Source organism: Sebastes umbrosus, chromosome 9 (genome assembly GCF_015220745.1).
Source record: "Sebastes umbrosus isolate fSebUmb1 chromosome 9, fSebUmb1.pri, whole genome shotgun sequence".
In the NCBI taxonomy this organism is placed as follows: Eukaryota; Metazoa; Chordata; class Actinopteri; order Perciformes; family Sebastidae; genus Sebastes; species Sebastes umbrosus.
Genome location: NC_051277.1, coordinates 27,677,383 through 27,702,933, shown reverse-complemented (window position 1 = coordinate 27,702,933; position 25,551 = coordinate 27,677,383). Strand labels below are relative to the sequence as shown.

Below are 25,551 nucleotides of genomic sequence, written 5' to 3'. Positions count from 1 at the left end.
TATATATAATATATAATATATTATATATTATAATAATAATAAACTAGGTAGCCAAAATACAGACAAAAATCTCTCCATTGAAACCCATTAAAACCACAATGCTTGATCCCGCGACCACTACAGAAAAATCATGCATTCTGTTATATCAGGTTCTCAATCTAGAGCCCTGACAAAATTGTAGTTTTTACTGTTTCCTGCCACAGTGATTCATTTTCTCCTGTTTGCTCTATGGGGCAAATACATGCTATTCTCCCGATTTCCACTAGGGGCATTACTGCTGTATTATGGAGCACTGCAGGGTTTGATGCAATGTATCAGAATCAATGTTGCTAATCATTGACATAACCCAGACTGTGAAAAACACCTAGCATTAAGTCTATAGAAAATAATTCATTTTTTGTGTTTTCATAAAAAAACAAACAAAACAGTGGCATTATGTAAACAAACATTCTGAAAATGAATGAATATTTGGTAGTTATGATCAAGACTGATGTTGGTTAAAAGATTTAACTCAGTGGAAGTGGAAAATAATATGGAAGAGATAATCGCTGTACATTATCCCGCTTATTACACGGCTACTTACACAAGAAATCGATAATTTAACACAAAATCGGTCCGCCAAATCCGCCCCTAGCAACGGTCTGCTATACATAGCAACCGTCTGTTATACATAGCAACAGTTTGCTATACATAGCAACGGTCTGCTATAAAGAAATAACAGAATGCCATAATTGACCAATCAGAATTGAGTATTCAACAAAGCTGTGTCATCAGAGCAAAGGGATGCTCAAGGGTTAAGTTATATGAATTAAGTATGTTAACAACATGAATGTTGTTAACATACTTAACTGTTAGGATCTGAGCTGTGCCGGCTGCTATTTAACCTCAGGGGTCATATGCTGAGAGCTTACATAGTAAGTAAGACTTTATTTATATAGCACATTTAAATTAGTAAATGCTCAGTTGCCTGTAAAGCTGAAGCTACACAACACTTGACTTTCTTATGTGCTATAATTGAAAATATTCATTATTTTTTCCTCCAATTATGAGATATTAATATAAGAAATTAATTAGAATTCTACTTAAATGTTAAATGCTATATCGCTGTTGCATTGAATGTTGGTGCACATGTAAGGGATAATGCACAGCGAGCCAGTCATTGTTGTGAAAGAAACCCAGACAGGGTGATGCTGCAATGCTTCTGTCACAATAATGATGGTCCTCCAGAGTCCGCCATCAGAACTGCACCCATACCCATAGCAACGGTCTGTTATACATAGCAACGGTCTGTTATAAAGAAATAACAGACTGCAGAACGCTGTGATTGACCAATCAGAATCGAGTATTCAACACAGCAGGGTAATACATTTGTATAAGCAACTACAGTTTGTGTTTGCTCACATGAGTGATTATGATCTGCTTGTAAGTTCACATCACCTTACGACTAAGTCCACCAATGGGAAAACCTAACAAATACAAGTTATTTGTTTAATACTACAATAAAAGGCACAAAACCAGAGTTCCTTTGGTCCTGACAGGTCATGTATTCTTGTGAACACTGACAGTGACTCCAGCGTTTGTCTCAAGGCTGAGGTGAAGGCTTCTGTGTTGGAGGAGGAGGAGGCGCTCGACACTGAAACAGTACAGATGGAGGAGAGAGATGTATTGATTATCACTGATCCTGTCGGTTCAAAGATGATTTCTAAAATTATAATCAGCATTCACCAATCCTTATTTATCCATTTTGTCATTGAAGGCATGCTGTTATGCCCAAAACTATTCATAAATACAGAGAATATTCTTTTTTCAAAGGGCACATACTGGTCTTAGTCGACTGCTGGAGAAGTCTGGAGAATTGTGGCTGCTGCCTGCAGTCTCTGATGGGACAACAGACATTAGCATCTTAACTTATAACACATTTCATGAAGGAAAAACTGACATTAGAATGGAAGCAGTTAAAGAGACAAAAACTCGGCTCAAGCTGGAGTAAAGTTTGACACCACTCACCTACTGTGTTGTCCGCGAACCTCGGAGGCAAGACCTGCTGTTTGTCCTCCACACAGCTAGGGGGAGTAGCACTAAAGGCTGAACTACAGGCGGGTTTGGAAGGGATTGGGATGGAGGCAGAAAAGGGAGGTGTGGTTTGGGTGGGGAGAGGCTGGAAGAAAATAAAAGAAGAGTGACAAAGTCAATCAGAAATGAAGTAAACAGTAAGATGAGTTGGACAGATGTCAAAGAGTAACTGGGATAAAACTTTTATGATGATATTTGTAACATCATCTAGAGAATTCATGATTAACAGGATTATTCATGTAATGATCCGGAAAATACTCACCTCCTCCTCCCGATCCTCCCCCTCTCCTTCATCATTGACGAGCTCTACCACCAACGACGGGAAGACCCCGATCCGTCCATTCAACTCTCCCTCCCAAAAGCCATCATCCACCTGTAAAACAAAGCATTCCCCTAGATAATGTAGTGAGATACAATAACAAAGTAAGAATAGAACAGGTTTGAAATATGAACAATTACGCAAAACGCAAGGTCTTGCATCACCCTGAATGGGTTTATATCACAACAATGACCCGCTAGCTACTTATTACAAGGCTACTTACTTAAGACAATAAATTATTTGACTCAAAAAAAGGTCCTCCAGAGTCCAACATCAGCATGCGTCCATAAAAACGGTCTGTTATACACAGCAACGGTCTACTATAAAGAAATATCAGACTGTAGAACGCTGTGATTGACCAATCAGAATTGAGTATTCAACAAAGCCGTGTAATAATACACTATAAATTATCCCGGTTAGCCAGAATACTGAAGTCAAGCTGAAACTGGTGAAAGTGGAGCTCAGTCTAAGTACAGCTATAGAGAGCCGAAGTGAATCCGGGTTCAGAACAGCTGAACCTGACAGGCCACTGTAGCTTGATAAGTCATTTTACGTCTTTACAATTTACCGGAGCACAATGGGTTGTGTGATTTTGAAGTCCGTAAAGATTTGTTGTGTCCTTTAGGCAACAGAAGACTGCACTTCTCTGAGGCTTCAGCTCTTATGGTACAGTTAGAGGGGACCCACTATGCCTTTGTGCTTGTTCCCTTTACTTTAGTGTGTTATATAGTGTTTTATTACATGGCTGTGTTGAATACTCAATTCTGATTGGTCAATCACAACGTTCAGTCTGTTATTTCTTTATAGCAGACCGTTGCTATGTATAACAGACCGTTGCTATGGGTGCAGTTCTTATGTCGGACTCTGGGGGACAGTTTTTGTGTCAAATTATTGATTTCTTCAGTAAGTAGCCGTGTAATAAGCGGCTGTCGGGGTTTCTACCACAAAAACGACCGACTTGCTGTACATTATCCCTTACTTGTGCATGTAAAAGGTCTGCAAAGTCAAAAAGCCAAAAATCCAGACCAAAGGGAGTTACTCTCCTCCACAGAAACACTGCTCCCGAACTGCCTGAAACACCTTGCTTCAAGTCCCGCCTTTTCTTCCGTAACGTGGTGATGTCACCAAGTAACACACTTTGCCCAGCGGCTAGTTTGGCACGCCCTCGAACTAAGTTAGTTAGAGTGGAGTCCAAAGAGTTGGGTTTGGTTGAACCAATCAAAACAGAGGGCCAGCTGACCTGGAGCTCAAACAGAGCGTTTCAGACAGAGGGTGTAAAGAGGTGCTGCAGCACAGCCAGTATGAGAAAAGTGAAGCATTTTTAGAACATTAAAGCATGTAAACATGTTCTAGTAGAAACCCCAAAAAATACAAGTATGCACCTGAAAATAATCACAATAGGTCGTCTCTAATACACACCTCTGCGTGTCTACAGCGGATCAGGTGAATTAGTGCCCCCTCCTGGAAGGAAAGCTCCTCTGCACTCTGGGCCTGGTAGGAGTACAGAGCTCTGGCTACACCTGTCACGGGATTCAATTCAAGATGGATTATTACCACACACACTCACATGACACGACGTCACCTTATTATCAATCATTTGTGCATACACATTACATCAGGGGTTCTCAAAGTTTTGATGACCGAGAGCCAATTTAGGGAGCCTCCATATGTTAGAGGGCCGCACAGAGTTATCCACTAAAACCACTAACTTTAGCTAACAGCACTACACATTGATGATAGAACGGGATTTCAGAGACACTCACGAGACGCTACAGTGGTACCGTAAATAACATGCACACACAACTGACCTCTGCTCCCTGCCCTCTCTTTATTTCCGATGGATGAGGTGGAGCTGAAAGAACTGTCTAGCTGAGTGGAATCCTCTGCTGGTAGACACACATACTGCACATAACGCTCAGGGACATACCCCACCTGACCACACGAGTTACACACCTGGACAGAGACATGAACAGGTATATGGAGATACAGACGAGACATTGGAAAACATGCTCGGTATAGACAGGGATTATTAACTCTTTAACGCATTCTTCAAAACCCCCAAAAAAGGTTGATAACGTCCTGATATGTCAACATGTCTCCACTTCGTTGCATATTCCATATGTCTGGTTGATGCTTTGCGGTTCTCGCAACCTAACATGCTCAGTTGTAGTCTGTGTTGAGCGCAGGCCAAGTCGGCTAACAGTGGATGCCTCTCCTCTCTCCCATTAATAAAGTTGTCTGCTAGCTGTATCGGCACGCTGAGCTCATCCCCACGAGGCAGGCAGTAAAGTTTGGTCTTTGCGTCTGCGAGGCCTTGACCTAGTACTCTTAAGGGACTCTTAAAGTGTAACCTCGTAGGCCTACATATGAAATATGAAACGGAGTGGAGAGATAGTCTTGATATGATAGAGAATCTCTCCACTTTCCAGGCCGCTCTGAGACAGATTACGATCAAACTATCAGTGATTCCACACCAGCACAGGTGCCTTATGGGTAAACTGTAGGGTGTGGCTGGACAAGTCAGTGCGTATTAAAGAAGTATCCACGTACCCTGACAGCAGGGGATCATTCTATTGCGTTTAATTAGTATCAAAACCCACGGGCGCACAGAACAGCTTCTGACGGCGAAGGCAGAACATGAATGATTCATGAACACGTGACACCGTTGTCCAATCAATCATAGAGCACAGAACACGTGACCATCCATTCCTCCAAATATCACAATGTTGTATCTGGGATACATCTGCTCGCGGGACTGCATTTGTGCACGTGGAGCAGAAATGCTCCCTCGCGAGGATGCTTCTTCGCTCGCGGATACTGTTCTGTGCGCGCGCGGGTTTTGATACTAATAAAACGCCATATCATTCCCCGTACATATGGAATATGTAACGGAGTGGAGAGCTATAGTCTCTTTGCTCAGAGAACAAAGGTTATAATGTAACCAGACGTTACCTTCAGCCAGTCCTCCATGTCTCCATCCTCAATCACTTGAAGCTCCTCTCCTTCCATGATTGACAGCTCATCTGACTGGCCAGCCTGGACAGGAAGTAACATGCTTTTGTCATTATGAATTCTTCAAACATGATCTAACTGCAGTACTATACACAGGATATAACTGTCCATTTACGTTATTGAATTACCTAGTTATCTGGACAATATATATTTAGACAGATCAAACTACCATGCAGGATTTTAAAACTGCTGGCAGATGCTGATTTTGACTTCGTCCTCTTCCTCCTAATTCATTTGTCAATGTGTAACACAGCGTTTCTCAACATTGTCTGGCCTGTTCACTTCACTTTACTTCCCCAAACAGCTCATGACCACAACGACTAAAGAGTTGTCAAGTTGTCATGTTGACATATTTGAGAATTGCTTGGTTTATTTCAAAAGCATGGAGGAAGTTCTGAATGGCACCATGTGAAGCCCTGACCCCAAGATTAGAAAAGGTTTTTTGTCATACTTTTGCAGGAAAACTCTAAACCACCTCTCAAACTATACACGTGTACATTTCAGTGATCTCTACCTGATAGCTGTAGATAACTCTGCAGGCCGCAGGGTAAATACACACTCCAGATGCTGACACTGGATCTGCAAAGATATCTCCGTTCTCATCATCGTAGTCCTCAAAGTCAGTCAGCTCAAACTCATCCTCCTAAAAAGAAACACATCAGTGTGACATGAGTAGGTAAGATTTCTCACATATACTTCTCAATATGGTTCATGCTCCAAATGTCACAGAGTCTAATTTATCCAACAATCATAATATTTCATGCCTCCATGACTTGTATGTGTCTTCAGACTGGATCAGCTCTTGACAGATCAGACTTTTAAAGGATATGTCTGGTGGTGAAATTCTGTTTCTTATTATCAACAAATCACCCGTTAACTAACAAGTATTAAGTGTGTATCTAATAGATACCATAGAGCCATAGAGCTCCATTAAAAACAGTGAGCCTCACTGTGTCACTGGGTGACATGTTCCTTCATCGCCATGAACACACACACTGTAGTTTATTTTGACTCGACCCTACACGCACCGTCCTGCTGCCACTTATACTCACTAGAGCACCAAATTTGGATTAATCCGCTGCTGAAAATAGTCCCCAACAAATGAACTATTTCCACCTGTTTTAGGACACTACTGTGCCTTTCTTAAAAAAAAATATGAAACTATATATTTGTGAACCATGTTTAAAGATTCATGTCTCCAGTAGGAACCAATGGGCTTGGGGCTGAAAGCCACAGACCGGCTACTTTTATGGACAATAATATAAATAGAGAATATTGACAAAGTCACCCGCTCCTTTTATAAATCACTGAATTGACAGACGATATTATATTATATATATATGGCCTGTTACTCAGAATATATGCTTTAATGTCCCTTACTGGCCTGAGAATCAAGAACAAGTTGACAGGCAGAGGAGCATTTTCCTTCTGAGCTCCTCATCTTAGCGGAGCCCCAGTGGGGAACTGATGGCCTAGCAATGTACAATATGTATGTACAGATGTGCATATTCATTTATGGAGATGAAGATAAGCCAACCGTGGAAAATTATGTGAAAGAGGTCCATGTAGGCCCTGATAAGCTCGACCTTGGACCACCGAGCTCTCCACCTTTTCACTAAGAAATTCAAGGAAGTTGGTTTTGTGTCTCTGTGTGTGTGTGTGTGTGTGTGTGTGTGTGTGCGTGTGTGTGTGTGTGTGTGTTCAGTGTGCACGTGTGTGTGCAGGTGTGTGTTTGTGTGTTTGGGTGACATCACAGCAGTGGTGACATCACAGCAGTGGTGACATCATCACTGCATGGTGACATCACCAGATGGAACACTGTGATGAATTAAAGGAGTGGTGACATCAGTTGTGACATCTTAAAGGAGCAGTGACATCATAAAGGAGTGACATTCAGGAGAGAGTCCCAGAATGACATAACTGTAGTTGAATCTGAAGACTCGATCAGACGAAACACATCGACTGAGAGAAGCAGTTGTCTCAAGAGAAAGAGGTATGAATTTTATGAATGCATTGCTTTAGATTAAACCTCCCAACAGTATATGAAGCAGTTAAAATGAGCCTCAACATTTAAATGCAGCTTACATGTTAGTTAATAATAATTAGGGCTGCAACTAACGATTATTTTCACTCATCAGACTATCTACTGAGAGAAGCAGTGAATTTCTCTCCAAAAACCACGAAGCATCGACAAGAATTGACCGTAAATCATCATTATGGTATCATCAAGAACTTCCCAGCCAGAAGCCATCATGCCCGAGTTCAACGTCAGTCGCATTGTTTCCAAGCTGCTCAACTCCTTCTTTAAGGGGATGACGGCGGATCAGTGGGGATTTTTGAAATCCGGCAGCCCTGACGACGCCACTATGACCATGATGGGAGAGTTGCTGTTGGACATCACAGCGGCCTTGACAAAAGCTTTCCTGAAATATCTCGGGAGCACGACCCTGGCGTCTGAGGACGACGTCCAAATCAATCTGGGCGACACAATCTCTCAGGGTTTTGCCGAAGCTCTGGGCGTCGACGTCTCGGTTCAGTGTCCGAGCTCCAAAAGCTTGACGACATTGATCTCTGCAGAGGTTTCGGAGAGCGTCCGAAGTGCCCTCTCCAGCCCCGAGGGCATAGTTCAGCGCCTCACTCCTCCCAGCAGACTCAACAACATGATTCTGCATGCCTGCAAAATGTGCCAGGCGTTCATCGGCAAGATGAAGTCAGTGTTCTTGGCTCGACCGCGCAAGCAGAGGACCATCTGCGAACAATCAGATGTGGAACCGGAACCCTCAGACACCGAAGACCGCCATGCGGCAACGCCTTCGTCGGACGTCGTGATTGAGATGAAAGACATCATGAATGTCACAATCATCATCAAGAAGCAGTTGAACGACATCACCGAACCTCTCTTGGTTGACGTGCCGGACTCCGAGTACACGCTGCTGCAGTCTCAAAACTCTCGGGAGATTGAAGACGTCGCGGAAGAAATTGCTCGGAGTATCGCCGAAGATGCTGTAAGAACGACTCCGTCGGCGCAGAAGAGCAAACGCTCCAAGAAAAGCATCAAAAGCAAAATTAAGAAGCTTTTGGCAAAGTGCTTTGCCAAATCGTGCATCCATCGCATCGTGGCACAGATGAGGAAAAGATTCAACCGGGGCTCCAAAGTTCACAGCCGGGAGTCGGCAAAGTGTCTCACAAAGAAGATTAACGATCTGATGAAACAACCAGAAAACCGCGATCTTCTGGGACTCGGCGCTCCACTCATAAACATTCCCCCCGGTCGAGTCTTGGAGTTCACAAAGGTCTTAAGTGATATCCTCTACACACACATCACACATGGGCCAGAGATCATCCCCGAGCCGGTGATACGTGCCAACATGCGCGCCGACTTGCAGCGGAAGGTGCTCGGTTTCCTGTGTCTGGCCAGATGGTGGCAGATCTTTCAGTCCGACGACCTCGTCGACAATATGAGACACGCCATACTGGGGACTAAGCCCAGGGCCAAGAAACCTTTGGCAATCGCTGCATCGCCTGCCCCGGTATCCGTGACGAAGAGTCGTGATGACTCTGCACGGCTAGCGCGGAACGAACAAAAGAAAAACTGCGTAGAGGTGCTCTTGGAGAGGCTGGTCACGCGCATCTTCAAGAAGGCAAAAGTGACCTGGACCCTTTCAAATGTCCAGGACATCATCCAGCGCCTTTTTGAACAAACGTGGGCCGAAGTCGAGGGTCTCGATTTCGATTCCAGCTCGGAAACATGGGAAAACCTCGAAAAGGCAATTTACCGGGACCTGATTAAGACGTGGGGCAATGCGATGTGGGTGCTGGTGTCCTTGAAAGGGGGTAAACCGGCACTTGGAGAGCGTATCGCCTCCGCCGTCAAAGGTCACCTGATGGCACCACCGAGACAGAGGTCCTGCATGTGCAGGTTCTTCTCTTCTATGTTTGCCGCCGTGACGAGGCGTTAAGGTGGTTTATGGGGTTTTCTCCGGGGGCTCCGGTTTATCCCACATATATATATTTTATATATATATATATAAAAAACGTCTTCAATGTGTCATTCATCCTGAAGGAAAAATTGACTTTTTCCTTCTGAATGAATGCGAGGGCTTGAGCTCTCAGCGCCACCTCAGTAGTCAGTGTTGTCTACTGTTGTGTTACGCACGGGTTCGATCTGGGTGATCCAGTTCTCCCACAATCAGTGCATAATAATGGACATCTAATTAAATACAATAAATAATAATATAAATAAATAATATGAATTAATTTCTGCTCATTTCTCTCATCATTTGCTGTAAATATTCAACTCAGACTGAAGTTCTGCTGATTCAGTGAATTTTTATAAAGTGCAAAAATGAAGTACAAAGTCTCTTCCATCATATACACTAATCTTAATTATTGCTAATTTTAATGAGTTTACCTGCCTGACTGTAAACATGTAGAGAGTTATTGTAAAGGAGAATCAGGTTTCTTGTCTGTATTAGCTCACACAGTCTGGAAATAGCTATTAATATTTAAAACCACGTCTATTCCTGACCGATCAGAACTGTTGTAATTAAAGATCATTAAACCTTATTTATTATGTTTATATATTTATTTACTGACACCTTCACTGTAAGGTGTATCAAGACATATCACAATGATGGTGTATTGTTTTACTAGAAACATAAATGCACTCTTATTCAATGACAATAAATGAGGTTATTTTAAGGGGACGTGTGTTTTTAAGTGTAAAGATAACTCATACATTAGTTCATTCAATAAGTCTATAAATGTGGGGGACACCACGGCTGTCCACATTCTGCAGACAGGTTCAGGTGAGTTTACCAGGTCAACAAGTGACTGTGAGAGAGCTGGAAAGCATCTCCATCACTCAAGGTGGAGGGAGCACACACAGTGACGGTGTAAAGGTGGACAAAACCATCTGATACAGGAAGTGATTATGTTGATGTTGTGCTTTTATTTTATAATGAAGTTAGGGCCCAAACGAGACCTTAGTGTGTGTGTGCAGATGTGTGTATGTGTGTGTAGTGTGCACGTGTGTGTGCATGTTTGTGTGTGTGTGTGTGTGTGTGTGTGTGTGTGTGTGTGTGTGTGTGTGTGCGCGTGTGTGTGTGTGTGTGTGTGTGTGTGTGTGTGTGTGTGTGTGCGTGTTTGCATACTGAAAAGTCCTCAGTAGACTTCCTCTGTTCACTGAGGCGTCTCTCTCTCTCCAGCTCCTCCTCCGCCTGGTTCATGGCGTTGTGAAGCCACAGTTCAATTCCTGTAACGCTGTCTGACAACAGAGCCAGACGGGCTTCTGCTTTCACCCTGCTGAGCTGAGACAGGAAGAAAACAAGACACACACACACAGACAGCAGCTGTGCTTAACATTTTGATATGTCATATTAGCACTTGTCCAATACTACAGTATATAAACTTTTTACTTTCTTCCATTTTTCTGGTGAACTTCTATTCCAACTGTGTCCTCTCTGCTTTAAGGAAACATCACCACAGCTGAGCACTACAGTCTATATTTGCGTCAGATTTTAACTTGAATAAAAACTAAATTACTAAATGAGCATGGTTGCATTAAGCCTGGGGTTTTACCATTAAAAAAAATTACTCTTCTCAGTCTCATATCCAGATTGTAGCTGGATATGATTTAACCTGACAATACTTCTACTTCTATACTAAAACGAAAGCTGCAGTGACAGATTAGGAGCTGCAGTGACTGTGTAAATGTGGGAAATGCATTGTGGGGCGGCTCAGAGGGTAGAGCAGGTTGTCCACCAATCGGAAGGTCGGTGGTTCGATCGGAGTTGTGGCTAACTAACTCACATATTGGATTTTTTTTTTACCTTTGGTTAAAATAAGTACCTTGGCTTTCCTGACACTGTCCTGCACCTCTGCTATCTTCTGCTCCACACTGAGCCCCGTCTCCCCCGACAAGAGCTTCAACCGACTCTCTAACGTCTGCAGAGCCTGACACAGAAACATAGACAGAGATAAACAATGCATTCCTATTTTATGATCTGCTCAAAGAACATCAATCCAGAAATAATAATAATAATAATATTAACTTTTTGAGAAAGCTGTATTTATTTATTTAAGATAAGATCCTGAATAACAGAAAGACTGAGGGCCAGTGCTTCAAGCATTCATTAGCTCAGGAGTATCTTGACTTTCCAACATTGAAGTCAGAGTCTCACCCTCTCTCCGTGGGTGACGATCTTGTAGTCTTTAGCAGCTTTTGTAGCCCATTTCTTGGCCTCCTTAACCAGACAGCCCTCTGCTTCTGAAGCACAGACCTCCTGTAGAGCCGACACCTGCACAAACCAGAGACAAGCGTCCCTCTGTTCTTCATTCTCGTATACATCAGCAACATGTAACTCAATACAAACTCAATACAACAAACAGCCCTGAGTGAAGATGATCGGGTCACATTTTCAAAGACACAGGTGTTGTTACACTGACATACATTGTATTATATGGTTATAGTATAAATGTTATTATGTCCACTAAATATTTATATCCTGGATTCCACAGATGTATAGTTGCTTGTGAGGAAGTAACTAACACAATATTTCCCTTATGTAAGAGCATGGCTCAACCCTGCAATAACATCTCGTCTTTCAGGTCTCTCTGAATTTTTTCACAAGCTACATTATTATTAATTCAGGAACAAAATAGCAGTTGTACGGTCAAACAGAAACTAAAATAACCACCGGACGAGATGCTCTGATTAAACAGGTAACAATGACTGATCAATCATCACACTGTATGCTGATTTCATCAACACAGAGCAATTGATTCTTACTTGTTTTATATTTACTCTGAAACATCGAAGTCAGCACGATGATGATAAATGGACTTGGACTTATATATCGCTTTTCTAGTCTTCCGACCACTCAAAGCGCTTTACACTACATGTCAGCATTCACCCATTCACACACACATTCATACACTGATGGCAGAGGCTACTAAGGTGCCAACTTTGCCCATCAGGATCTAATCTAAATACTCATTCACCATCGACCATCCGATTGGTGGACAACCTGCTCTACCCTCTGAGCCACAGCTGCCCACATGATAAAATCTGCTCCACCAAACACCAATGCTTTGCAGACAGTTATAAAAATCAATAAAACTTCCACCCCAAAGGCAACCTGCTACCTACCTGTATATATCTATATACAGTATATATCTATCTCCCCATCTATAGTGAGGACCTAGCAAACACTGATCACAGAGAGTGCTGGATTGCTTACTGGGCAAAGCGGGGAACTACCCCATGTTCACAGGAAACCCCTGGTCCATGTGCATTATTGTTTTTTATATGTTGATTAATTGGTTTATTGATTAGGCTCTGTCTAGTAAAGAGGCCCTGTGTCTAAATGTGGTAGTAATACCTTTAATAGCTCAGTTTATATTGGACTTATACGATGCATAGACCCAAACAAATGTGTATTTAATCTGTACAGTCAAACACGCACACACACACACACACACACACACACACACACGTATTTATTGTTTTGACTTAATGATGAACATTCCTGTGAGTTTGTCCTTTAGTGTTTGTTACTGACTTTATAATATTAAGATATTACAATATTACAACACATGGAAACAAACCTTGTCACGTGGAGCTGGCTGGAAGCTGAATACAGGTGTTTTGCTGAAGGAGACGGATTCTTGAATAAACTGCAGAACATTTCTCTCTCTGGTCACCTGACGGTACAGCAACCAATCAATGTTAACCAGGAGCAAACAGATCCTATCATTTTCAAGACCACCAAATCAGCACGCCTCCATGCATGGTAATGCCGGAACAGTTTGGGTGTGGGTGAACACAATCCCAGTGTTTTCATCTGTAACTGTTGTAACATCAAACAAATAAAGACCTTGGTGTTAAAATGCTTTCTACCCACTCAACTTATGAGATTGACCCTCCACAGATTTCACTGAGTTGCTACATTAGTTCAGACATTTTGTGTGTATGTGTTGAATTTCCTTCTGTAAACTTCTGTTCCTTGTAAAATTACAGTAGAACCTCAGTAAGCCTTTTAGCTCTCTTTTCCCTGAACATTCAAAACACGTATCTCTCTGCTACTGTCTTCCAACTTTTCTTGCATCTCCCTTTGTCCTTACTTTCAAACATGCTCTTATTTTGACCTTTTTGCCCATATTTAATTTGTTTCTTAATTTCTACCTTTCCCTGTTCCTGTTTCCTCCCCATCTGCCAACCTCCCTGTAACCCCTCCACCCCCATCTTTTCAAGAGACAAGGTGAGAAATGCCTTATGTCTGGTTTCTCAGGAGCCACCGTGGGATACTCTGCATGGATAAAACTCAACAAAGTCAACAAAAGGTTTGGAAAGATATTGAAATAAACTCTGATACTTTTGAATCAAGAACCTCCAATATGACTGTCAGCAGTTTGTGTTATTGAACTGGTGTTTACGATAACTCTACTCCACATACCTTAGCAACACTCTCCCATATTGTGCCATACTGTTTGTGTGTGGCCAGACAGGTGTCCATCTCTGTCCCACACAGCAGGGTAAAATGTCTTCTCAAATCATCATAAACATCACCGTCCATTTGCTGATGAGAGAGATGAGAGTACAGGTGTCAGTTTTCATTATTTCAAATTGTTTTACCACCATTTTCAAAAGCTTTTATCCAATAATGCATGACCGGAATATAATTGGAGGCCCCTATTGAACCCCCAACCCCTTATTCCCTGATCTACAGTCCTCAGTGCATTATGTTCATTATCTATATACACACAGCAGACTATACACTGATCAGCCAGAACATTATGATCACTGACAGGTGAAGAAAATAACATTGACTATCTCGTTACAATGGCACCTGGCAGTGTGTGGGATATATTAGGCAGCAAGTGAACATTTGGAACTTTGAACTTTGTGTTGGAAGCAGAAAAAATGGGCCAGCGTAAGGATGTGAGCGACTTTGACAAGAGCCAAATTGTGATGGCTAGACGAGCAGGTTCCCGGTCTGCAGTGGTCAGGACCTACCAAAAGTGGTCCAAGGAAGGAAAACCGGTAAACCGGCGACAGGGTCAGACCGGAGGCTCATTGATGCACGTGGGGAGTGAAGGCTGGCCCGTGTTGTCCGATCCAATAGAAGAGCTACTGTAGCTCAAATTGCTGAAAAAGTTAATGCTGGTTCTGATAGAAAGGTGTCAGAACACACAGTGCATCGCAGTTTGTTGCTTATGGGGCTGCGTAGCCGCAGACCGGTCAGGGTGCCCGTGCTGACCTGTGTCCACCGTCAAAAGCGCCTACAATGGACACGTGAGCATCAGAAATGGACCACGGATCAATGGCAGAAGGTGGCCCGTTCTGATGAATCACGTTTTCTTTTACATCATGTGGATGGCAACGAGTTCGAGGTGTTGACTCGGCCTCCAAATTCTCCAGATCTCAATCCAATCGAGCATCTGTGGGATGTGCTGGACAAACAAGTCGGATCCGAGGAGGCCCCACCTCGCAACTTACAGGACTTAAAGGATCTGCTACTGACGGCTTGGTGCCAGATACCACAGCAGACCTTCAGAGGTCTGGTGGAGTCCATGCATCGATGGGTCAGGGCTTTTTTGGCGGCAAAAAGGGGCTCCTACTCAATATTAGGCAGGTGGTCATAATGTTATGACTGATCGGTGTATATGACCGTTCTGTTTAACTTTGTGAAATGGCACAACTTGGTTAGGTTTAGGAAAAGATGGTGTGGGTTAAAATAACTGTTTGTTACGACGTACGACATGGTTACTTTAGTGGTTACTAACTTACGTACATAACTTAAAATAACTTGTTGACTTTGGACTTCGGGATGCGTACAGCGGCCTCCTGGGTCAAAGTCCTGTGTTTGTTTGACCCATCCATCCAACCCAAAACTCCTCCCTTACGCTGACTTTATCGTTTTATATACTACGTCACTCGACTTCTTCCTTTGCTCCCGTCATAATTGCTACGGCCAGTAGAGGTCGCCGCCTAACAACAATCATGAATATGGGTCATAAAAAGCTGCTTGCACAGGCGACCTATAGGGACATTTTTGTGGTGAGGGCATCTTGGGTTAACCTGTTATTGTATATTGTCCTTTTTTGGTTAGTTCACACAATGGTGGTGTGTCTGCTATTTTTACTGTTTGTTCTATAGTGTTGTTTCTATTGTCTGTAAAACATTTCGGAGAAGATTCTCCAAAGATGCCATGATCTCAACTATCAGGGTTAATACAGGTTACATTTTAGTTCAACCTTTAGTTAGTGGGTGACAGCTAATTATAGGGATTTGTTTTTTGTTTGTTTTGAAAATTTAACATCAAGAAGGAAGACATGCTGACAGCTATTTGATTTTTTGCAACAGAAATGTACAGATTGAGAGAATAAGGAGAGTCGGCTGTGTGCACACTGTGCAGAGCAAACTCAACACACCATCATTCTGTTAGATGTCAGGAAATGATGTGGTTAGCGTTTTATCAGATCTCATTACTCAAACTGCTTTTAGCTTCCTTTTCTCTAGTTTCTATGTGCCAAGTTATCAATGTGTGTGTGTGTGTGTGTGCGTGCGTGCGTGTGTGTGTGTTTTACCTCCATAATATGTGGTAAGTCGTTAGTGTAGTAGTGTTGGTGATGGCCGTTGACTGCTGATAATGCCAGCAGATACTCATTACGAACTTCAGTCAAACGGTCGTCACACTCTCTCAACCTGGCGCTGAGCTGTACACACAACATTATAGTTTTCAGTTCAAGTGAAACATGCAAAAAAGATCCCAGACTTTGGCTTGAAAAAGGGAACAAATAGAGTATAGACCACTGTAAACTAAAAACTAAACCTCTATAAATCTTACAGTGGGATAATTACTAATGGGGAAAAAAATGTGTGAATGCAATGTATTAAGCTGCCACATAATTGAAACATATCTGGCTCTGACAGCAAATGTAGCCTCTTTTAGCTTATTGTTTTGTCCTAAAGGCCGGGACCAGCCTGATCTCACAAAAATATGTGAAATGACCATTATGCCCTCTTAACAGTGCATTACAATGAAACAATGCCAATGGAAAGTCCATTAGGATCCTTTCCGGTGGTGGACACACAACTCCCCAGGTTCAACAGAAATATGTTTTAATCAAAGTAGGGAAGAGGTAGAGGTAGGTGTTGGGGTAGAAACTGCTCCACCAAACAGCAATGGTTTGCAGACACTTGTGAGATAGGAGTCAATGGCACAAATACGTCTTTTGAAAAAAACTGAAATTATTGTCCCAATAGCAAACAAGCTAAAAAGTTTCCTGACAGTTGGCAATATCAGCTCAGAGAGCTTTATTTGACCTCTACCATAACTTTGCCTTCGACAAAATGATGAGCAATGGCGGATAAAATGCAGAGAGCTATTGTGACTGAGCTAACGGTTAACTCGCAGCTACAGCAGATATACTGGTATTGACGATAACCGTGATGTTTAAAAATGAAATATTGATATCATGCCATATGTTGAGTTCATGTCACGTGAGACAGGAGGGTATTACTGTAATTTCCATTTCACATGACGGTGGAAATACTCAAACATCTGATTAAGGGGACAAACAGGACAAAATGGTCTTTGCAAAAAACAAGATTTTCTTACTGGTCTGTGTCTGTAGCTCATTTCTGTTACATACACGATCTAACATAGTTCATTTCAGATTCATACCTTGGTGGTCATCTTGTGTAGTCCTGATTTAAAGTGGAAGAGCCCATGCTCACTCTTTCTGGCTCTGGAAGACAGATAAAACATATAAGACATAAATAAAATAACATACAATAACAAAAGACATAAAGAGTGTTGCCATTTCACATAATGCGATAGCTCTATTCTGTATAAACTTTGTTAACCTTAGATAACATTTAACTTCACAATTTCTCTGGCAATGTTGCCCACAGGTACAACACAGTAATCAGTTTGCTGATTTTTAAAAAGCAATACTTGGCGGTCTCTCCTTCAACATCTTGGATGAAAACTTCAATCCAGTCGCTGTATCTCTTTGTATTCTTTTGGGGCTGTTTACGTTTGATTGTTTCAACACTTTGCTGCGGTACACAAGTACACAGATGTTTGGACCACTTCACCACAGCTACATCAGTCCCACTAGTTTCCGGGAGTTTCCTTCCCGCCCTGAGCAAAATGGCCGCTGTGTGAATATGGTGAATTGGCTTCGCATCTCAGACCCGCAGGTTGCCCCACTGCCAAAGACACAAACAAGGTGTTGGCCCTGAATAAACAGTTGAACCCTGTCATGCATATTTTCAGTGGTAGGTAGCATGTGATGCAAAGCTCACATATTTTGGTGTCACCGAACAGATCAGGGCATATCAATGTTTTTTATTGCCCACATGTCCTCATTAGTTATAAATAGTGTTTACCATCCAGTCGAAAAACGTTCCTCCAGTTAACCTCTCTAGCTTATTTAGAATGTACAGTAAAGGCACCAGACATGATGTCTTTATTTGTTTCTGTTCACACACACTTTTAGAAATGTTTTGAAAAATTTCACACCAAGCACAGATTTTCATCCAAAAAAATTGGCATGGAAATTTGCGAAAATAATGTTGTGGGTTCTTATGAATATTTGCACACACCTGCAGAACTAGAAATATTCGGACAGACCTCGATTTCAGCGGATTTCCGCCTGCGGAAATATACTGTATGTTTGACCAATGAAATCCTTTGTTCCAAGTGATGTCATACCTCTATAGCTCCAGGTAGCTTGCTGCCAAAATGGAGGAACGTCTTATCAATTTAGTTTCTCAACACCCGATATTGTACGAGAAACAACGCGACGGCTACCTAATAAAGAACAATATATGGCCTGAGATTTTAATGTAGCTGTAAATTAGTTAGAAATACAACAGCTAGTATTTGGGGTCTGATTACTTTATGTACAGTGTAATTGTGGAATGGACACAGGCACTATACAAAATAAGGGATTTTTGTTTTTTGTGATGAAAATGGAACACGGCAATGCGGATAATTTGAACTGGACCGGGTGTGCATAGTTGTCGTGGGAATATTTGAATGCAGATTTTCTGTATTCCCACACACCGCATTTTAGCATCGCACTGGTGACTTTTGGGCTTTTTACAGAATTTACTGTACATCTCTAATGTATGGCTTGAGATCTACAGACCTCTTTAACTCTCCCTTTTTTCAGCATACAGACAGCAGTGGCTCACATATTGCTTGTGTGTACAAAATGGATGTTGCCTCTCCTTAAATGAAGCCACTGATCTTTTTCATGGGTTAGTATCATCACACAGCAACCTGGTCTGTGCATCAGCAGCTTTCTCTCTGGCCACACCGGCGATGTGACTGAGTTGGTGGTAGCTCTTCTTGATCCTGTGAAGCTCCCGCAGAGCATCCACCACCTCCCCCTGCACCCTCTGGAGCTGATCCAGGCCCTAACACGCACACGCACGCACGCACGCACGCACGCACACACACACACACACACACACACACACACACACACACACACACACACACACACACACACACACACACGCACACACACACACACACGCAGACACACGCACACACACACACACACACACACACACACACACAATGATGATAAAACATCCAATGAGCTCCTAAGTGTTGAGCATTGTGTGTGTATACTGTGTGCAGCTCTCTCACTTTCTTAGCTCGGACGTCCTTTGCATTGCGAAGACTTGTGGAGGCTTGTCCAATCAGTCGCCGGTATCCCTCTGCAGCGGCTAGTCGTGATGCGGCAGACTGAGCTGTAGCATCTACCACTGACCGCCACACACCAAACACACTCCTGAAAACAAACACACACACACACCAATGGACTGACAATCACTGATTAAGTGTATTTTACACTTCTTCTCTCTAAAAGCTAACAGTGCACATCTAAGTACCTTTCTGTAAATATGTTTGAAACTGATCATAATCAACATAATACTAATTCTAATATGTGCCATAAAGACAGACCCCTGTATTATATTCCTAGTATATTATAATGTAAATAGCCACAATGCACATTTGGACATATTCTTGCTCATAATCTATGTATACTTCAATTTGTACACCTGATAATGTGAACCATGCATTTGCTAAATTTGTCAAGGAAAAGGCCCTTGCTCCAACTCAATTACTAAAAGACAAATCAGACATATTTAATGATGATCCATCTAATATAACTTCTGTTTGTTCTCTTTATACAGTAAGTAGCCTGGTTGCGGTCTCTCTCAAACGGCGCATCTCTGATGTAGTCTACAGATTAAGAGGTGTGACACTGACATGTGCTACACTGCCTGTCTCACGCTTTATAACTCCTGTCGATGGCTGAATTTGAGGAGGTTATAGGAAAACAATAAACCCTGCCTGTGTAGTCCTGATATGGCACACACAGCACAGGACACAAAACTGGCGTGAACTGCTGCATCTCATGGCCTTTCCATGAGATCGGGTTGTGCTTTGAGTTAGCTAAGTAGGGCCCTGTTTGCCCTCCTATGGTCCTGACCTCATGAGGAACGTCTTTATTTTTGTTAGTAGTCTTCTAAAGATTTGGCTATGACCATCCTGCTGTAGTTTTGACCTGCAACAAGGATAAATATTGAAGTCATGCATCTATGTTCAGTTATTTGTCTTGCGCTATAGCTTTTTAAACACAACCTTCTCTACTGTTTATGTCCTAAGTAAGATGACATTGCAGATGTTCAAGAATGTCCTCCAAGGTGTCCAAAAAACTCAGTGTCATGGAGTTAGACACTGTCATGCATTATCACCTTAAAGCAACATGTTGTATTTGCTTAAACAATTATGTAATCTCAACATCAACCATTGTTCTTAGCAAACCTATTAAATCAATACTAAGTGTACATTGGCTAACGCAACTTTTCGTATTTAATGAAAATGACATCAGAGCAGCCAGAAATACCCGTCTAGTGGTTGCTGATGAGAAGGCTGTGTACAGTTATGTGTGTGTGTGTGCGTGTGTGTGTGTGTGTGTGTGTGTGTGTGTGCGTGTGTGTGTGTGTGTGTGTGTGTGTGTGTAGTTACCCAGAAGTGATAGCATCTGTATTTCCTCTCTGCCAGTCTCTTTTCTGGTACTGGACAGCTAACCTCTGAAGAGCCTGAAGATGCACAGATCACAACCCCAAGAAAATTGTAGTACAGTGGAAGGAAGTGGAGACGCGTCCTCCATCCTTATATGCAGTCTAAGATTACATCCAACATCTTGCAAGGTCTCATGATGGAGAATATTTGGTTTTCATGTTATTTCATTCTGACCTCTTTGTCTCTAAACTGGCATTAAGCTGTCTGCATCGTTTTTTGTTTTCTATTTGTATTATTTGTTACTTCTTTGACTTGCTATTGTTTGCCTTGTTGACTTTGCCTTAATATGATGTTAACAGATTTTTGTAGCCACACACCATTATCAGATCAAAATTTCATTATCATTCAATATTTTGTTTCATGACCAAATACCAAAACCTGACATTTCCACTAGTCCAAATGAGTTAATTAGCATTTAGCTCAAATCACAAAGGTGCCGAAGTCCAGCCTCACAGAATGGCTAGCGTGGCTGTAGACTTGCTTAAAAGTACCTCCCAATTTGTCTTATATATATTCCTCTTTTGGCACTGGTTAGATCTGTCTGCTTGTAACAAACAACAAAAATGAAATCTGAAATTAGTGATACCAGTATTTCAATGCAAAGGATTTCAAGTGTCAGACATTTTCATGAATCAGTTAGTTCATTGAAATGATTTGTAAGTATTAGTGTGGACTGGACACACACACACACACAGATGATCACACAAATATGACACATTCTCCACCATGGTGCAAACAACACATGCCCGTGACCCAGTCTCCTTTCTATAGGCCTTGCGGCCAACCAGGAAGTTAGCATCGCCCTGGTTCCATAGTGCTGAGCAGCGCGCCGTTTTGAGCTGAACTTTTGCCAGACGCCATGTTTCTATCTATTCCTGTCACTCGCTTTGGAAGCGCCGCAATGGACGAGGAACGGCTGATTGGTGAAGTTGAAATGAGGAGTTATCCGTATGATATCTTCCTCATTTCACTACAAACACCTAAATAAGGTGACAGCAGGCTGGAGGGAGATCAGCTGAAAGTTTACTGAGGCTACTGGCTGTGTTGTTTGTCATTTTCAGTAAATATCGCAGTACAAAACCTGTGTTTTCTGTTTAAAAAACACAAACTTCAGAAGATAGCAAGTACTACTCACCCATCTTTAAAGTGGTTACATCTCTAGTCTGATCTGGAGCTCACAGCTGATGCCATGTGGTTTGTTTAGATGGCGTAACAGAAGTGCATATTTAACTGTGTGTGGACAGAGTGTGCGATATCATTAGGCTATAAGTAAATAAAAAGACCACAAAACTATCTATCTATTTCTTATTCTGTCAATATGAAGACACAAAAATGTGGTCTGGGCCACATATGATCACATTCTTTTAGCAGTGTGTACGCAAATGTGTCCTGGGCCACATTAAGGATTGCCCACTCTACTGATGTCTTACTTGTGTTGTTTTTCTAGCTCGACATTATCGGTCTTTTCCACTGATGCCTGCAAACCCTCAAGCAACTTCAGCCTGACCACGCCACTCGCCCTCATCCACCCGTCATGCCTATAGTCTGCCATCCACCATCGCCCCTCCATTCTCTGTTGTCCTACAATGAAATCTTCTTAAACTTGACCTATACCTCTGTGTCAGTGTCCTGCGCTTCGGTCCACCAAGTGACTTCACAACACAAATCCAAATCAGTCTCTATCTAGGAAGGCATCTGTGTTGAAACATACCGACACACACATGCTGCACACACAGAGTCACAAGAGGCGGCAAACAACAACAACACAGCACTCAGGTACTGATATAGGATCTCAAATCAATAAATGATGAGCATTTCCAGTAAAAAACAAAATGAAAAGTTCCAGTAAAAGGACTAATAGTGGACTGGAATAGCTTATGTGTACTCACCTGACCGTACTCTTTCTCTATAGCTGCTCGCTGCTTACTGAAGGTCCTTGGGGAAGACAGATTAACACAACACAGGACAACACAACATCAACAGACATGTAATTTAACATGCTTTCACTCTCCGCTTCTGTATTGATCTCTCTGCCTATCACCCTCTGTCTCATTGAATGGGAGGATTTCATGCAGATATCCACAGTCTGGTGAGAACTGTACCTGATCTCCTCCAGCAGTTCAGTGTCCTGATGTTGTTTGGTCTGCAATTTGCTGAGCTGCTCTGAGAACACCAGTTTCACCTGCTGGCTCTCCTTTACCTGCACACACGCATGCACGCACACACACACACACACACACACACACACACACACACACACAAGGGAGCATTTCATCAATGTTATATTATTATATTATATTATTGTAACAGTCACTTTATTGCACTACACTTTACACCACATTTATCAGCTGTAACATTATAGTGATGGACATATTAATGCATCAATAATTCATAAATGTATATACACCGATCAGCCATAACATTATGACCACCTGCTTAATATTGAGTAGGTCCCCCTTTTGCCGCCAAAACAGCCCTGACCCGTCGATGCATGGACTCCACTAGACCTCTGAAGGTCTGCTGTGGTATCTGGCACCAAGCCGTCAGTAGCAGATCCTTTAAGTTCTGTAGGTTGCGAGGTGGGGCCTCCATGGATCGGACTTGTTTGTCCAGCACATCCAACAGATGCTCCATTGGATTGAGATCTGGAGAATTTGGAGGCCGAGTCAACATCTCGAACTTGTTGCCATCCACATGATGTAAAAGAAAACATGATTCATCAGACCGGGCCACCTTCTTCCATTGCTCTATGGTCCAGTTCTGATGCTCACATGCCCATTGTAGGCGCTTTTGGCGGTAGACACGGGTCAGCATGGGCACCCTGACAGGTCTGCGGCTACGCAGCCACATACGCAACAAACTGCGATGTACTGTGTGTTCTGACACCTTTATATCAGAACCAGCATTAACTTTTTCAGCAATTTGAGCTGCAGTAGCTCTTCTATTGGATCTGACAACACGGGCCAGCCTTCGCTCGCCACGTGCATCAATGAGCCTCGGGTCTGACCCTGTCGCCGGTTCACTGGTTTTCCTTCCTTGGACCACTTTTGGTAGTTCCTGACCACTGCAGACCGGGAACATCCCACAAGAGATGCAGTTCTGGAGATGCTCTGACCCAGTCGTCTAGCCATCACAACTTGACCCTTGTCAAAGTCGCTCACATCGTTACGCTGGCCCATTTTTTCTTCTTCCAACACAAAGTTCAAAGTTCAAAATGTTCACTTGCTGTCTAATATATCCCACTTACTGCCAGGTGCCATTGTAACGAGATAATCAATGTTATTCACTTCACCTGTCGGTGGTCATAATGTTACGGCTGATCAGTGGTGTATATATATATATATACAAACAGTGTATATATATAATTCTGAAATAAGCCATTCTGCATAATGACTGCTTTACTTGGTACTTTAAGTATATCTTGATGCTGGTAGTAAAATATAAAATGACGTAGACTTTATTTATTATATTTTATTATTTTATATTTCATCATTTTAATTTACATCCGTAATGTAACAAACTTATTTGAACCCAAACCATGTTTTACTAAACCTATACCCAAGGACTTTTGTTGCCTAAACATAAACAAGTAATTTTGTTGCAATTTTGTTTCGTTTCACTTTACAACATTAATCACATGTTTGAAACTGCAACCATAACCCGGGAGAAAATACGCTTCCCTCGAAACATAATTGAGAATGCAGTGTAGTCGTATGGGAACGTAATTTTGTAGGAGACTTTGTAGGGTTGAACCTGAACACCTGGCTCGGATGTAGTCTTCATTTAGGTAATAGATAGTTGTATTAGTTGATGGTAGAAGTCAAAGACGAACCCTCACACACCACAGATTTACATTTGCAGAGAGTAAATAGATGTTCTAACAAATTCATATCATCAGTCTTTAACAGTTTTCCTTTTTCATCATTTCAAACAAACAAACAACAACAAAGAAACGTTTCTCTGTCTATACTGGACCTGACTGAAATTGGTCACCAGTAACACAACCAAGTGGAAAACCATCTTTAAATTGATTATTCTAAATCAAAGTCATACACGTTGCAGCTAAATGACAAATGTTTCCAGTCATAAATTGTAAAAAGAGTTATGGGTTATTATAACAGATAAAATATTTGCTCTTAAGGGAATAATATTAAGTCCAACTCTGACTGGAGTGCAAAATGCAACGTATCAAAAGTCTGCAAGGCCTAAAATAGCTAACTTACAATATACAGTATGCACTAAATGAGCTTCTACAGTACATTTATTTACAACATATAACAAAAACCTTTAAGAGTCAGTGCATTTTCAATACTTGCAGACAAATAGCTACTTTTCATAGAAAATGCATCCACCATCCAACCTATCTCACCTACTGTATCTCTCAGACATATTTGGAAGCATACTATGAAAAATGCATTTATTATCATATATTTGGAAGAAGTATTAACTTTAAAAACTGTGCAAGAGAAACAGAAAGAAGGTAGCAGAGAAGTACAGACACAAAAGCAGTCAGCTTTAAACACTCTCAACATTAACATGAACTCTTCTTCCACAGTAGACTACAGTACCTTACCTTTCTGGGAGGTGGCTGCATAGCTGGATGCTGATATAGTGTCCGTTGTTGTCTCTGTTAATATGTTACCTTACTGTACTGCTACTTCCTCAATATCTTCACATGCTCCATGCACATGTGCATCTCTCTCTCTCTCTCTCTCTCTCTCTCTCTCTCTCTCTCACACTGTGGTGCTGTCTTGGATAAAGCAGCCTACAGAGGGCAGCACAGTCCAGTGGCTCTATCATTAGAGAATAGGTCAAGTCACCATGTTGCTTTGAACAGAACACAGCACTTGTTTAAAGGTTGTGGCCACATTTTTTCATGTCTGTCCTACAACAATATTCACATGCCCATGACAGAGTTTTTGTTTGCTGTAATTGTTTCTTGTGGTCATACCGGCCACAAAGACCCCCTTAAAGCAATTCCTATGTAAGTGATTGGGGACAAAATCTGCAGTCCTTCAGAAGAAGTTC

At 42.0% G+C, this 25,551-nt stretch overlaps 2 protein-coding genes across 3 annotated transcripts; one reads left to right on the top strand and one right to left on the bottom strand.

The window, feature by feature from the left end:
• Nucleotides 1-1,474: 1,474 nt before the first annotated feature.
• Nucleotides 1,475-25,206, bottom strand: LOC119493770 (F-BAR and double SH3 domains protein 1-like). 2 transcript variants are annotated; one of them, XM_037779202.1, is made up of 21 exons: nt 25,097-25,206; nt 22,626-22,723; nt 22,413-22,458; nt 20,467-20,540; nt 19,078-19,222; nt 18,703-18,839; nt 17,095-17,158; nt 15,995-16,123; nt 13,861-13,983; nt 13,013-13,108; nt 11,587-11,703; nt 11,255-11,359; nt 10,558-10,713; nt 5,919-6,047; nt 5,345-5,428; nt 4,201-4,345; nt 3,812-3,912; nt 2,336-2,446; nt 2,008-2,158; nt 1,822-1,877; nt 1,475-1,633 (listed from the first exon to the last, which is right to left on the bottom strand). In XM_037779202.1, exons 1-21 carry the CDS (start codon nt 25,115-25,117, stop codon nt 1,583-1,585), a joined length of 2,139 nt encoding a protein of 712 aa, XP_037635130.1. In that variant the 5' UTR covers nt 25,118-25,206; the 3' UTR covers nt 1,475-1,582. The 2 variants fall into 2 exon arrangements, with proteins under 2 accessions (XP_037635130.1, XP_037635131.1); XM_037779203.1 differs by lacking the exons at nt 20,467-20,540; nt 22,413-22,458; nt 22,626-22,723; nt 25,097-25,206 and adding an exon at nt 19,928-19,976.
• LOC119493771 lies at nt 7,321-9,659 on the top strand. The gene is made up of 2 exons (XM_037779205.1): nt 7,321-7,397; nt 7,543-9,659. Exon 2 carries the CDS (start codon nt 7,621-7,623, stop codon nt 9,361-9,363), a length of 1,743 nt encoding a protein of 580 aa, XP_037635133.1. The 5' UTR covers nt 7,321-7,397; nt 7,543-7,620; the 3' UTR covers nt 9,364-9,659.
• Nucleotides 25,207-25,551: the final 345 nt, after the last annotated feature.

What these genes read in the sequence shown, in the direction of transcription:
- LOC119493771 (XM_037779205.1), top strand. Translation starts at nt 7,621, where the DNA reads ATGGTATCATCAAGAACTTCCCAGCCAGAAGCCATCATGCCCGAGTTC.
- LOC119493770 (XM_037779202.1), bottom strand. Translation starts at nt 25,117, where the DNA reads ATGCAGCCACCTCCCAGAAAG. An exon ending in TAGAGAAAGAGTACGGTCAG is followed by an intron (nt 20,541 to 22,412) that starts GTGAGTACACAT and finishes GTGCATCTTCAG; the next exon opens with GCTCTTCAGAGGTTAGCTGT. An exon ending in AGAGAGGGCAGGGAGCAGAG is followed by an intron (nt 3,913 to 4,200) that starts GTCAGTTGTGTG and finishes ATCCCGTGACAG; the next exon opens with GTGTAGCCAGAGCTCTGTAC.